Source organism: Schistocerca americana, chromosome 6 (genome assembly GCF_021461395.2).
Source record: "Schistocerca americana isolate TAMUIC-IGC-003095 chromosome 6, iqSchAmer2.1, whole genome shotgun sequence".
Lineage (NCBI taxonomy): Eukaryota > Metazoa > Arthropoda > Insecta > Orthoptera > Acrididae > Schistocerca > Schistocerca americana.
In genome coordinates, this window is record NC_060124.1 from 487203866 (window position 1) to 487218635 (window position 14770).

The window sequence follows — 14770 nt, forward strand, 5'->3', positions numbered from 1 at the left end:
AAGAATAATTATGCGCTCATGGCATAGCTATTGTATGAAACTATTTTGTGCATGGATTCTGCGAGTATGAAGATAGAAAATTAGTAAACATCATTCAAGGGTAGAATTATATCAGAATAATTCATCGAATATAAAGAGATATTACAACTGTCACGTATCACAATTGTGATGGCCATATTATAGTTCTCCTACACTGGAAACCAAACAGTGCTTTGTTCAGAAGGTTGTATTTATTTTGGTTAGGCCTACTCCCATACTACTTTGCTTTTACTTTCTGCATTTTCATAATGTTAAGCATTGAGATATTTAAGAGTTTGGGAGGACACTCTAACACAATTATCTGTCAATTTTCCTTTGCTGCAAAAGTGGCTACTATTGTAAATGTTGCTTCAAAAATCAATTTAAACAACCCACAGAATTTAGCGAACTTAACACCTACATTGTTCTCCACATACACTGCATCCCAGGTTTGATTTGCCAATGTCCTAGAAAAAGTATGTTACACTCAGGTAAGATCCTTCTGTAGGTATGCAGTTTCATGGGTTTTATCAAGTGTGTCTTTCATGTTATTATTTGACAGTAATGATCAGAGGGATCAATAATTTACCCTGTCCAAGACTGATGGTGAACTCTGATGTCTGAACTTCACCATTTGTGCTCTACCAAAAATGCTTAGAATACTTACAAGGTTATTATTAATTTCATCAAGCATATGTTTATGCTGACATCTCCACATATTAAATGTTAATTTTGGGGGCTGAGACTCCATATTACAATTAGATGAGCAGTACATGCCTAGAATAGTTAACTTTTATGGATGTCTAGCCATGTTAAATCAAAGGCTACCAGTTCGAATTTTGTACTTACACTCATTGTGACCAGATATTCTCTAGCTTTAAAATGTGTCCCATTTCTGATATAAATATATGTTCCAGCACCTTTTACGGTAGTTTCACAGTAGCAAATTGCATGTTCATGTGACGATAGCACTATAAGCTGTATTGCGCTAACATATTCATGCCACCAAGGCTCTTATTTTCCGCCTTTGACATTAAACTCTTTTGGGACATAACTTCGTGTCAAACATCTACTGGCACGCTACGCTCAAAAGAAACATTGGAGAGCCCTATAACTTACGAATTATGGGGAAAATATTACAGCTGGTAGAAACCATCCAAGTGGTGACGGAACTGTCTTGTTCCAGCAACATTTAGTAGGAAGAATTTATTGAAGGAACACAAATCGAACACATTTTCCCTTATTTGATATACAGGAAAGTACAAATAATTACGCATAACTTACTCTTATTTCTTGAAGAACCTGTGCACTACTAATGAAATGCAAGTTATGCAACACGCTTTTCTTCTTTTTCTCCAATTACTGATGACATGTCTTCCATCTTAGTGGTTATTTACCCACGAATAAAAACAAATCAGCGTCAGTTTTGACGTTACATTGCAGGTCTTGACGTTGAACGAACATAGCGACCTGTAGTCGAGCGCGCGAAAATATCGATATATTGTATTGAAAAATCGCTGAGAAACCTGACAACAATACGAAGAAATGTCAGGAGCAGAAATAGTAGTCCGTGTTGTGGGGAAGACAAAACAGAAATGCAAGTCAAGAAAACAGAAAAGAAAGTTGAAGAAACGCAGAATGGACATTAAAAGGAGATACAATGCAAGTAGATTACTTCAAACCGGTCAATACTGCGAAAATGATTGGTTTTGGCAGAGCTATCAGAGAGCGGTTGAATGGCAGGGGAAACATTATATAGCGTATTGGAGGGCAAAATGTATAGCTTTGCAGGCAGAAAATAGAGCTCTTAAGGACTGCATAACGAAAATATCTTCTTCCAATAAAAATAATGTGCAGTTGACTAGCTGTAGCTCGGGCAAAGACAAAGTGACGCAGAAAGATGTGAAAAGGAAGCCTAAGGCGAAGCCAACAGTTCCCGTTGCTGTCAATTCTGAAAATAAATGCACAGCAGAAGAAACGGAGGATTATAAATTCGAGTTTCAGCTAACTGAAGAGATGCTTGACTTTTTTGAACACAGTATGAAGCACAGAATGGAGAGAGGTGAGTCTTAATCATATGCTACATTAGCGTCACGCACTGCATTAAATTCATCTCCCTCTTTACCGTGTTTCACTGCTTTATGAAGACTGGTTTACCATATTCACACGAATTGTCCAACCCTTATATGATTTTTCGTGATACGTCTGAAAGTTAGTATAGGTCTAGCCAATGCAGTGCAATTCATTTCCCCTAGAGATGTATGTATTTCTCTTTCATATTTGTTTCCTGTCACCATTTATGGTAAACTTACTCTTTTAACATCATTGTGGTATTTGTTATACGAACACAAGGGAAAAGATGATGATATTTTTACATGACATAAATCTATTATTATTCCTTGTGACAGTTTGTGTTTTACCACCCAAATGTTTCTGTGTCTGTTTCTCATATCTGCAAAAACTGTTGAAAGAGGGAACAGTAATCTCAGAGTGATTGCCTGACCAGTCAAGAATTGATGAAATATGAAAGTGACGTAATAGCATACTGTTGGATTGTATATTTGCACAGTTGACAGAGAAGCACAATTTAGGAACATATATTTTATTATATTTGATGTGCTATACAAAGACATACTATAAGGTATATAGCACAGAACATCTGGCATAGTTACGGAAGAATACAAATAACGGGCAAAGAGATCTGCACACCCAAACCCACTGCCAACATAAGAAATATTTTGTTCACAAAATTCCAACACCTGCCCTTTAACAAATATTTTTATGTGCTAATCTTGAGCACTACACCATCTCAAAGCACTATGCACAGAATGTTATGTTGTTAAGCCATACAGTTTTAACTGTTTGTGGAGTTTATCTGTACTGAGAGGCTTGGTCAAGAAACCAGAAAACATTTCCTCTTTTTTAGGAGGTACTTAATAAAATGCTGCCTAATATCAATGTGCTTAGATTGCTCACTTGCTCTTTGGTTCTGAGCTAAATTGATTGTGCCCATGTTGGCACAAAATATGTTGGTTGGTTCCATAATTGTGTGTCGCTCCATTTCAGCTATAAGAGTAATTAACCATAGTGCTTCTTGTATGGTGAAAGACAATGCCATATATTCAGCCTCAAGAGAAATCAAAGCCACTGTTCTTTGTTTCTTGCAAGACCAGGATATTAATCCTCCCATCAACATGAAAGAGTTACGTGACATGGAGAGTCTGTTATGCATTTAATTTCCCCAGTCTGCATCATTTTAACATTCCAGAATCTAGTTTCTTGCCTTACAGGACCTTAATTTGTAAGCAACAATTCCTTTTAAATACCTAAATATTTTTCAACTGCAACCCAGTGCCTCATTCTAAGGTCTGCGCAAAATTTACTCACAGTATCAGTGGCAAAGGCAATATCTGTCCTGGAAGTTTGAGCCAAATATAAAAAGACTTCCTACTAGCTCTAAATAAGGCACTTCCTTTCAAACAAGGTATTTCCTTTCTGCATATTTCATCTTCTTCTGCTACTAACAACTTCACATCTTGTTCCATAGGTGTGGAAACTGTTTGCAATTATTCATGACAAATTTTTGTAGTATTCTCTTTGTGTACATCGATTGGTCAATTGATAGTTCTTCTCCGTTGTCACTTTTTACGGTCTTCATACCAAGATTCATCTGAATGATGCATATCAAATTCAGATTGAAGTTGACCAATGACGTCACCAGTATGGCGGAAATGACCATTCACAACAACTCCCTTACTGCTTCTATGACGTCATCACGTAAACATGACAACATACACGAAAATAGATTGAAAAACCACCAAACAATTATTCCTCCAAAAATATAATGAAACTAATGGGACAAGTGGGGGAAACTGGGGTTTTCTGGGTGGGGACAAACTAAATATAAACACACACCACTGCACCAAATGACAAAAAACACTAAAATAACAAGACACCACAACCTTCCCAAATACCACTACACACATAATCCACTGGACTCGATCCCTTCTCTTGACCTATATAGGTCAACAGAAACAACCGATACCTCACTATAAATCCCAAAAATGTCACCACCACTACACTAAATCCTACCACAAAAACAAAAAGCCTAGAAAATTAAAATTGGAATCGAACACTTCCCTTGACCTGTTATCCTTAAGACATCTCCACCTATAGCTGTCCCTGGTCCGAGATGCTGGAACTTTTGGTAAGCCTCATTTCTTCATGACACAGTGAACACTTCATGACTTCAGCCAACAGGCGGAATAGCTGAAGAAATTTTATTAGAGACAACGCACTGTCCCCCATCATCGCCGACAACAGAAAACTGTTGACCTTGTCAGTCATATCCATACCTACCAAAGACATAAACAAAGCAATTTACCAAAATTCACACACAATGAACATAAAAAAAAGTATCATAACGTCAACATAACAAAACCAAAATCGTTAACTCGCTGAAAAATATTCTGCTGGAAGCACAGTCACCACCGTTACCACACACATGTAATACTACCACACAAATGAACCTCCATATACCACATAACACGCTACCCATAAACACCACAAGAGAGAACCACCGACCGCAACAATAGGCCACCTAAAACAAACCACACTTGCAAACTAAACTAAAAACATGCCCTAACCCACAACACATAAACACACCACCAGAGAGCACCACCAATCACGTCACAACGACACCTACAAACACGCCACTCTCACAAACTAAACTCTGCACCATCGTGATGTCACTCCACAACAGCCCGTCTAAGGCGACAGGTGGAATCGGACACTTCTGTTGACCCCCACGATCAGCTGCTGACTGACTCATGTTAATTCTTGTTAGTGCTTTGTGTAAGCACTGATTCCAGCAGTATCCACTCTGTTTAAGACCATAATTGCTCCTTTTCAGACACCAAATTTTATGCTTTTCTTGAGGAATTTTCAAACCTTCCTCTTGTTGAATCACAGAATTTTTTTTCTCCAGTTCTGCATTGAGATATGAAGTCTTTTCATCCATGTGCTGAATTAATCAATTTTCTTTTACAGCAATGGACAGGAGATATCTTAAAAAAGCATATTTCACTACAGCTGAGAATGTTTCTTTATAGTCCATGCCCTCTATCCGAGAGCAGCCTTTAACTACTAAATGGGCTTTAAAATTTGGCATTGCATCTTTCGGGTTTTTGATACTAAAGACCCATCTCACTCATCATTGTTTCTTTTCTGGTGGTGCATCAACCCATTCATTCTTGGAAAGGGTTCTTCAAGTATAAGAGGTTCATCATTGAATGTTTGAGCAGCCATTTTATTTGTTGTGTGTGATGAAAACTGTGAATTTACATCCTTTGCTGTTTAAATTTTCTGGATCTGATTATCCATTTCATCGTCAATGAACAAATCTGTTTGTTCCTGAACAACTTCTTCAGGTACCTTTGCATGTTCTTGGTCATCATCTTCAAGCTTAATGTTCACACACACTCTCTCACCATTTGTTTTGTTTTCATCAGATTGCCTCTCTGCTAGTTATTAACCTTATCTTTTTAGAATTTATGAATCTGTAACCTTTGGAATATACACAGTATCCAATAAAAATATATTTTTCAGATTTAGAGTCCCATTTTCTTTAAGATGTTTGGGATTTTGTGCCATGGCCATACATCCAGAACTTCTTAGATGATCAAGATTAGGTTTCTTTCCAGTCCAAGCTTCATGGGGAACCTCGTTTGGTACAGCTTTAGTAGACGGTCTGTTATTTAGAGAGTCTACAGTTGATACTGCTTCTGCCCAATAACATTTTGGTAATATTGCATCTTTTAACATGCTCCTTGCTTCGTGGTCGCTGAGGTTGGTGACCACTATGTGAAATACTGTCCCAAGAATCTATATTGCATTGGTGCAAGTGATCATGGAAGTGTGGACTTTAAGAAGTAACAGCCAAGAGTGGGATTACTTGGCTACAGTGGAAACACTGCTGATGTGCTGCCCGATGCTCAAGGAATCCAGCAGACTATGGCTGTTGACCGGGTACGCTGAGGGTGGATCCAGGAGTTGGAAGAGCCGTGTAGAAGTTAAATCCACCAAAATAAATGAAGAAACAGAGAACAAATTCCAGTGTTTGAAGTAGATTAGTACTTGAGTAATTGGTTAAGGGTTTTAATGTTCTCTTTTTTTTTTTAATTATTCGTCAGAAATAAATAATTAATACATAACTTATAACTATCCAAGGGAATGTGATTTGTATGACCTATTTTAGCTTTTTAGACAACACACTGTAATTGTGTCTTCTTATCGGCCTGTCTTTCAGTTATGGCATGAAAACTGGCAAGTATTTTGCTCGCTTTGTCCTTTGTTCTAAGGAAATAAACATGAGTGTGTCTTAAAAATCAATCAAAGTAAGGAAACAACAACTGCCTCCTACAGATTTTTCTTCCATAGGCCCACTAATTTCTGTATCTAACGGCTGCAAAAGCTCAGTAGATCTATTTTTACTTTTTTAAAATGGTAATTTGGCTTGCTTTCCTTGTGTACAAACATCAGAAGATATGTTACCACTGTTACTATCATTTACCGTGTTTCCATGACTTTTAAAAAGGCCATACTTTTCCTGTTAAGATGTCAGAGTCTTCAGTGCCATAAAAAACCTTTTGCAGAATAAACTGGACAATTATTTCAAAGTTGAAAACATCTCAATAAAAAATACCCTTTTCGTTACTTGCTGTGGTTATCAAACTGCCATTCTGGTCAATTATTTCTGCGACACTTAAATAAGAAATTACCTTGTTTCCCTTATTCGCTATTTCACTCACTGAAAGCAAATTTGTAGCAACATTCTTCTCCTAATGTACATTATCTGCTGTAACAGTTTGTGTGTACTTGTTTTTCCATGCTTTGTGATGCAAAGTGTCCCATTCCTTGGCATTTATAACACCAAATATTTTCCTTCTTTTTGTATTTTGAATATAAAGCTGTTTCCCTGTCCTGGATAAGATATTCTTGTACATTCTGAACGTCTTGTTATATCTGTACTTTCACACTGTCTTCTTTAATTGGTATCCCGGAATACTCTATGCCCTTTATAATGGGGGAATACGTATCAGGTTGTCCATCTAGTAACAAGGTACCAATCCTTTTATCAGCAATGCCAAATCTGATATTTCTTAGACATTTTGTAGTGTGGATGATTTTTTTTTTTACACATTCATCAACATTTTTACATTCATCTGAACATGTGGTGATAAGTTCTCTTGTCCAACTGTTGATATGCTTCTACTGCAGACTTCGAAGTTGCCTAATTCTCTGGATCCATGAGCTTCTCAATTTGTGGCATCTGGACAGAAGCCATTTGTACAGTTGCAATATAATTACCGTAAATTATAAACTGCTCACAAACAATGTTAAGTTTTCTACCATTTTCTAATCACACTTATTCAGTTCATTCTTCCTTGACCCATAATCTCATAGATTGTATATTTAAACAGTAAAACAGTGTTGACAGAGAAACATTATTTAGGAACATATATTCTACTATATTTAACGTGTTCCTAGCATTATACAAAGGCATACTACACCAAGGCATACAGCACAGAACATCTAGCAGAGTTACCTGAGAATACATATAACAGGCAAAGAGAGCTGTACACATAAACTCACTGCCAACATAACAAATATTTTGTTCACAAAGGTCCCAACACCTACATACTGTAGGCCTATATATGATGTGTAACTTTGTGTTTGCGTAAGTTTAGAAAGAGTTACAAAAATGCTTTTACAGCTTTTATGAATCTTTAATTCCATTCACTTTTGAATTGTTTTCTTCAGCTAGTTACACATAGTTTACAGAAATCTAGTTTTTTAGAATTTTATTTGGGGGTTGTGTGTGTGTCGGGGGGAGGGGTGCACAGCATCAGTATGATTTTTTTAAAAGAAAGATAGCATGATCCAAACAGGCTGTAATATTATTTTCTAGTTTTATTTACCTACATTTAACCTGATATGTATATTTTTCTGAATGTATTGGAGCAAGTATTATTGATTTCTACTGAGGTAAGAGTGAAAACTCTGTTTTTCTTCCTCAAGGGTGCTATGTCTCTCACAAAAATAGCTTTTATGTTATACATTATTTTTCATTATAGTTTTCATTTATAGGCGCTCTTGAGCACAAATAAAGTTCATAAGATTAATTAATAATTGTAAATGCAACCTACAGATTAGTTTCTGAGATATGCTTCTTTATACCCTGAGTCATTCCTGATTCTTTGATATTTTAACCTAGCAAGGTGATGCACTGGTTAAGACAATAGATTCACAGTTGGGAGGAGTGGCGCCCAAATCCCTGTTTTATCATCCAGTTTTAGGTTTTCTGTGGTTTCGTTGAATTAAGACAGATGTCAAAATGGTTCCTTTGAGAAGGGCATGATGAATAGCCTTTCCCATCCTTGCCCAGGTTTTGGGTGCCTTGCATAGAATGTGATACCCTAATCTTCCTTTTTGATATTCTTCTCCAAAGTCGAGTGTATGGGTTAAAGTCCTGGTGTGGTACATGTACTGTTTTATGTAAGGTAGCTTCGCACCGGTGTATACATCATTTCAAAGTGAAATATTCACTCTGGAAACAAATGAATTGCTTTGGATAAGCCATTCCCTTCAGTGTCCCTTCTCTTGGGAGTGCTGCTGTCTCAGTGCATGCAGGAGAGCTACTGACAATTTTTAATGGTAGCAGAGAGCTGCTAATAGGTGGAAGGTGTGAGGCACATTGTGAATTGAGCATGGTTTTAATGTCAATAAATTTAATGCAGGTAGTATTGTATTTGGTACTGTTTGTGAATGTTCATCTCATTATAGGTGCTGGCCAATATTCAGCTCTAACAGCTTTGACTTAGGCCTACACACACAGTTTATGAAATCATAATTTATTTTTAATTCTTCTTTTATTTTGTCTTTTTCGAGTTTACAATTGGTTTATGAAATAATGGCATGTTATAAGAATCCCAAAGTGTCCTATTTGCATTCTGTACAAGTTACCTAGCATTGTGTTGAGGCTACTACATTTCTGCCATTGATAAGCTGAATTTTGTTTTTGTATCTGCATGTAGATGCATACTTCTCAAATTTCTGTTAAGTGAATGGCAGAGAATACTTCCCAGTACACCAGTTACAGCTTCTTCCCATTCCATTCAGGCCTGGAGCACAGTCAAAATGATTGGTTAAATACAACTGTGTGTGCTGTAATCAGTCTAATCGTGTTCTCATGATCTCTACAGGAGTGATACATAGGGGGTTGTCATATATTCCTAAATTCTTTACTGGAAGCTGGTTCATGAAACTTTGTCAATAGGTTTTCTGGGGATAGTTTTCATCTATCTTCAAGCATCTGTCTTTTCAGATCCTTTGGTACTCTGTGAGTCACCCACGGATCAAACAAAGCTGCGACTATTCTTGTTGACCTTCTTTGTATATCCCCAATATCCCTTGTTAGTCCTATTTCATACATGTCCCACAGCAGTATTCAGGTATGAGCTACATGAGTGTTTTGTAAGTCTTTTATAGAGTGATTGTATTTCCCTAGCATTCTGCCAAGGAACAAAAGTCTGCTGCCTGCTTTACCTGTGACTAAGCCTATGTGATCATTTACTTTCACATCCCTACAAACTGTTACACTTGGGCATTTATGTGAATTAACCAGTTCCGGTCCGGCACACAGTTTTAATCATCATATCAGCATACACTCCACTGCAGAGTGAAAATCTCATTCTGGAAACATCCCCCAGGCTGTGGCTAAGCCATGTCTCCACAATATCCTTTCTTTCAGGAGTGCTAGTTCTGCAAGGTTCTCAGGAAAGTTTCTGTAAAGTTTGGAAGGTAGGAGACGAGGTACTGGCAGAAGTAAAGCTGTGAGGACGGGGCGTGAGTCGTGCTTGGGTAGCTCAGATGGTAGAGAACTTGCCCGTGGAAGGCAAAGGTCCCGAGTTTGAGTCTCTGTCTGGCACACAGTTTTAAACTGCCAGGAAATTTCACTAGATTTGTAATTTATGGATAGGAAAAATGACGGTCAACATTTCTTTTTTACCTGCCAGTAACTTTCTTGGGGTGGAATAAGCATATTTAATGTAAATGTAATTGATCTCTTGTATCATTCTTCAGTGTATGAGAGAGAATGGGCCCAATGCCGCCGTAGGGATATAGCTGTTGTGAAAAGAACAGTAAGTGAGGCTTGTAGGTCACAAGGCAATTTGCTGATTGCAGGGCTAGTTTTAACTTCCAAAACACCAGAAGGTATTCTTCTGACAAATGAAAGGGGACTCCATTTTAATGGAGGTTATTTAGTGGCTGGACAATGGTTGCTGGTTGGGGAATAAGTGGAGCATAGTAATTAACTTTTCCTAGAAATACTTGAAAGTCCTTTATGGATTTAGGTACAGCCATGTTGTGAACAGCCTCTTCATTGAGGATATCGCCTCGATAAGTGACCACAGGTTGAAAGAAAATATGTATCAGAAATTCACATTTAAGACCTTTCAGTGCAAGGGCCACAAAAACCAGATGTGGATTGCAGCAAATGTCCTTCTGTTGTGTGTCCAGTGACCAGAATATTGTCAAAATAATTCATGCAATGTGGAATCCCTGGAATAGCCTTTTCAAGAAACCTATGTAATTTGGCAAGGGCACTATACATACCAAAAAGTAAACTGTTATATTGATACAGTCCGAACAATGTGTTGTAAGCCTAAAATCTTCCTTGCGTCCTTGCCAAGAGGTAACCAGAATCATGCTTCAACTGAATCAATCTTAGAGAAGTGCATGCCCTGAAAGTCTAGAAAAGTGTATCAGGCAAGGAATGAAAATCAGCTCTTACTTTCAAGTGTTGATAGTTTGCAAACTGTATCCACACAGCTGAAGGGAGCCAGCAGGCATCCCAGTCACCAGTAACAGTGGAACCTACTTGCTTATGAGATGAGTTGGTCGGTTAAACCTGTCGTTGTTCTAATGTGTCTAGTTCAGTCGCAACCTCATTGTTAATGGGCATTTGAATTGGGAGAGCTTTGCAAAATCTCTGACTTGCTGTTGGCTTTAAGACAACGTGGACCTGAAAGTCTACCACCTTCTTCAGGTCTGGTCCAAACAAGGGCACAAAATGTGTGTGACATGTATCAATGGCATACAAAGTACTGATAAACTGATGGAGTGCTCTGCATAATGTAATGAATGTCCAACTCTGGTTCATTCCATGTAAAATCACAGATATTTTGGTGGATCCTAAGGTGATCATTTCACAATTTAGTTATACAGGGTGATTCAAAAAGAATACCACAACTTTAGGAATTTAAAACTCTGCAACGACAAAAGGCAGAGCTAAGCACTATCTGTCGGCGAATTAAGGGAGCTATAAAGTTTCATTTAGTTGTACATTTGTTCGCTTGAGGCGCTGCTGACTAGGCGTCAGCGTCAGTTGATGCTAAGATGGCGACCGCTCAACAGAAAGCTTTTTGTGTTATTGAGTACGGCAGAAGTGATTCGACGACAGTTGTTCAGCATGCATTTCGAACGAAGTATGGTGTTAAACCTCCTGATAGGTGGTGTATTAAACGTTGGTATAAACAGTTTACAGAGAATGGGTGTTTGTGCAAAGCAAAAAGTTCTGGACGGCCGAGAACGAGTGATGAAAATGTAGCACGCATCCATCAAGCATTTGTTCGCAGCCCAGGAAAATCGACTCGCAGAGCTAGCAGAGAGCTGCAAATTCCACAATCAACTGTATGGAGAGTCCTAAGAAAAAGGTTAGTTATGAAACCTTATCGTCTGAAATTGGTTCAGGTACTGTCTGCAGCTGATAAGATTAAAAGAATCGATTTCTGTGATTGGCTGTTCCCTCAGCTCGAACAAGAAGCACAACAATTCATATTTCAGCAGGATGGAGCGCCACCACATTGGCACTTATCTGTCCGTAACTACCTGAACGTCAACTACCCGAGGCGATGGATCGGCTGCCAGGCAGCCCGTGACAGAGCACTTCATCACTGGCCTCCAAGAAGCCCTGATCTTACCCCCTGCGATTTTTTCTTATGGGGGTATGTTAAGGATATGGTGTTTCGGCCACCTCTCCCAGCCACCATTGATGATTTGAAACGAGAAATAACAGCAGCTATCCAAACTGTTACACCTGATATGCTACAGAGAGTGTGGAACGAGTTGGAGTATCGGGTTGATATTGCTCGAGTGTCTGGAGGGGGCCATATTGAACATCTCTGAACTTGTTTTTGAGTGAAAAAAAACCTTTTTAAATACTCTTTGTAATGATGTATAACAGAAGGTTATATTATGTTTCTTTCATTAAATACACATTTTTAAAGTTGTGGTATTCTTTTTGAATCACCCTGTATTTTGTTCATTGATACCTTCATGTTTTAATAGTAAAACTACCAAATAGCACTGTCCTAACTCTAACCATTTTTGATAAATTAAGGTTTGAAGACTCAAGGTTGTGTACCCAGTTATTAGGCAGGTACCAATTTCCCTATTTTAAGAGGTATACTACAAACCCACAGACCTAACTTTTTTATGCATCTCATGTGTAGGCCACTAAGCTGACATAATACGTAAAAAGTAGGATACGCAATTCATATTTTTGTGAAAATGTTGAAAAACACACTTTTTCCATGCTGTGCTCTAAATTTGTGATTTTTAAAAAAGTCATAACTTTACCTAGGGAAATAGTAGAGACCTCATCTGGTGCAATGCAATTCTTCATCCTAGTATTAAGTATAAATAACAATGGAAAGAATCTGCCATTGAAATTAGTAGTTCTTACCTTCTCATAAATACTTCTCCCTCATAAAAAAAGTCAGATTTGGTGAATTACGAAGTCCTGGGGGTGGGAGGAGGAGGAGTTATGTAGACAGTTGAATCTCAACTTTATTTTTTGCTGAAACTTTTATACATCTGGTAGCATCTTAGATGCAAGGTGCAAAGAAGAATATTCTAATTAACTTTATTCATTGGTGAAACATAAAATGAAAATGCCATACACGTGCCACCCACATTCAACACTACAGGGAACTGATAAATAAAAACCATGTGTATTCCTTGAAAAATTGTTCCTAAAATATTTGTGGTTGACCCTGTAGGCCAGAATTGCAAACAGGTGAGAGCTGAAAAACAGTTATCAATTACTTCTTTTCTCAGTGTGTATGTTGTATTTCACTGTCAATTGTTTATTCAATTAAAGTAGGCAGCTTGGATGCAGAAACGAGGTGATGTATCCTTATTCTGTTACTGTAAATTGAATAGATACTGTAGTGAAACATAAGAAAGGGTGCAAGCAGTGAAGAGAGACATTAATAATTTTTTAAGTATAGACCAGTATATACAGATATAATATTCTGCAAAGAACTGTTTCATAAATGATGTGGTGCTTGGGAAATGTTCCTACATACCAGGTTTCATCGTATTTGAAAGCCTGGCTTGCAACTGTTCCTGAAAAGCATTTTTATGAGCATCCATAGCAACAGTACTGCCGTCTGGATCAGTTGGAAGTCTATTCATTAGAAAGGTACTATTAGTGAAACCTGTTTTTCAAGAAACCTTATATGATTTCACCTCCTGCAAAGAAACAAAAAAAAACATATTAACACTCTGTATTTCATAGTGTATTTTGTGCACAAGCCTTTCAGATTAACTGAAATAAGTCTTTTCTGATTGTGAATCTTCTTGTTATTTACCATGGGAGAGACAAAGTTTTTTCTGCCTTGTACGAAATCTCAAAAAAATATTGTTTTCCTGAAATGTCACAAGGTCTTGTTTCACAATGTCAGGTAGCATCTTTTGACCATTTCTGTGATCTGGAAGAGCAGTTACACCACTGATCTCTTTAAATTTTCTTAGTACACTTACTATGTACTCTGTGACCAACAGTAGATGCTGCCCTGACAATGCCACAGTAGTGGAGCAAGTGATATAACTTGAATATGTTCACTGTTAGTTGAATTCTACATTTCTGAGTGAGGAACTCCATTACGTTGGAAAAATATTTACCCTGTCCACATGGGCACTCCACACAATACAGTTGCTAATATTTTCTTTGTTTCTTCACAGATCAAATCATATGAAGGTTTCTTAGAGCACTGGTACAGTACAGTGAGGACCATTTCAGGAACCTGATCATACCATGTATTTTTAGTGACTACCACTAACACCTTCCTAATGAAGGAACTTCCAATAGATCCAAATTGGAGCACTGTTGCTATGGATGCTCATGAAAATGCTTTGTGGGAACAGCTGAAAGCCGGGCAGAATGTGGCTTTCAAATACACCGAGCGAGGTGGCGCCGTGGTTACACACTGGACTCGCATTCGGGAGGACGACGATTCAATCCCGCGTCCGGCCATCCTGATTTAGGTTTTCCGTGATTTCCCTAAATCACTCCAGGCAAATGCCGGGATGGTTCCTCTGAAAGGGCACGGCTGACTTCCTTCCCCATCCTTCCGTAATCCGATGAGACCGATTACCACGCTGTCTGGTCTCCTTCCCCAAACAACCAACCAACCAGCTTTCAAATACAATGAAATATGGTATGTAGGACATATTTTCCAGGTGTCACATGAATTTAAAGATGTTGAGATTAACTGCGTGTCTGCTGTTGAGATCAACTGCATGTCTACTGTTGAATGACAGTTCCTATCGTGGCCCAGTAAGAATGCTGTTTGGGTCCCCTTCTCCAATGTTGTATATAAGATAGATGTCCCATCATTACCAA

The 14770-nt window shown here is 38.0% G+C and overlaps 1 protein-coding gene across 1 annotated transcript in view; it reads left to right on the forward strand.

Moving 5' to 3' along the window:
- Positions 1 to 1450: 1450 nt before the first annotated feature.
- The window catches only part of LOC124619728 (gem-associated protein 8-like), a 58320-nt gene continuing 45000 nt past the window's right edge, over positions 1451 to 14770 (forward strand). The window contains exon 1 of the mRNA XM_047146295.1: positions 1451 to 2080. Within this exon, the coding sequence (XP_047002251.1) occupies positions 1564 to 2080 (517 nt within the window). The 5' untranslated portion in view covers positions 1451 to 1563. The remainder of the gene's footprint in view (positions 2081 to 14770) is intronic.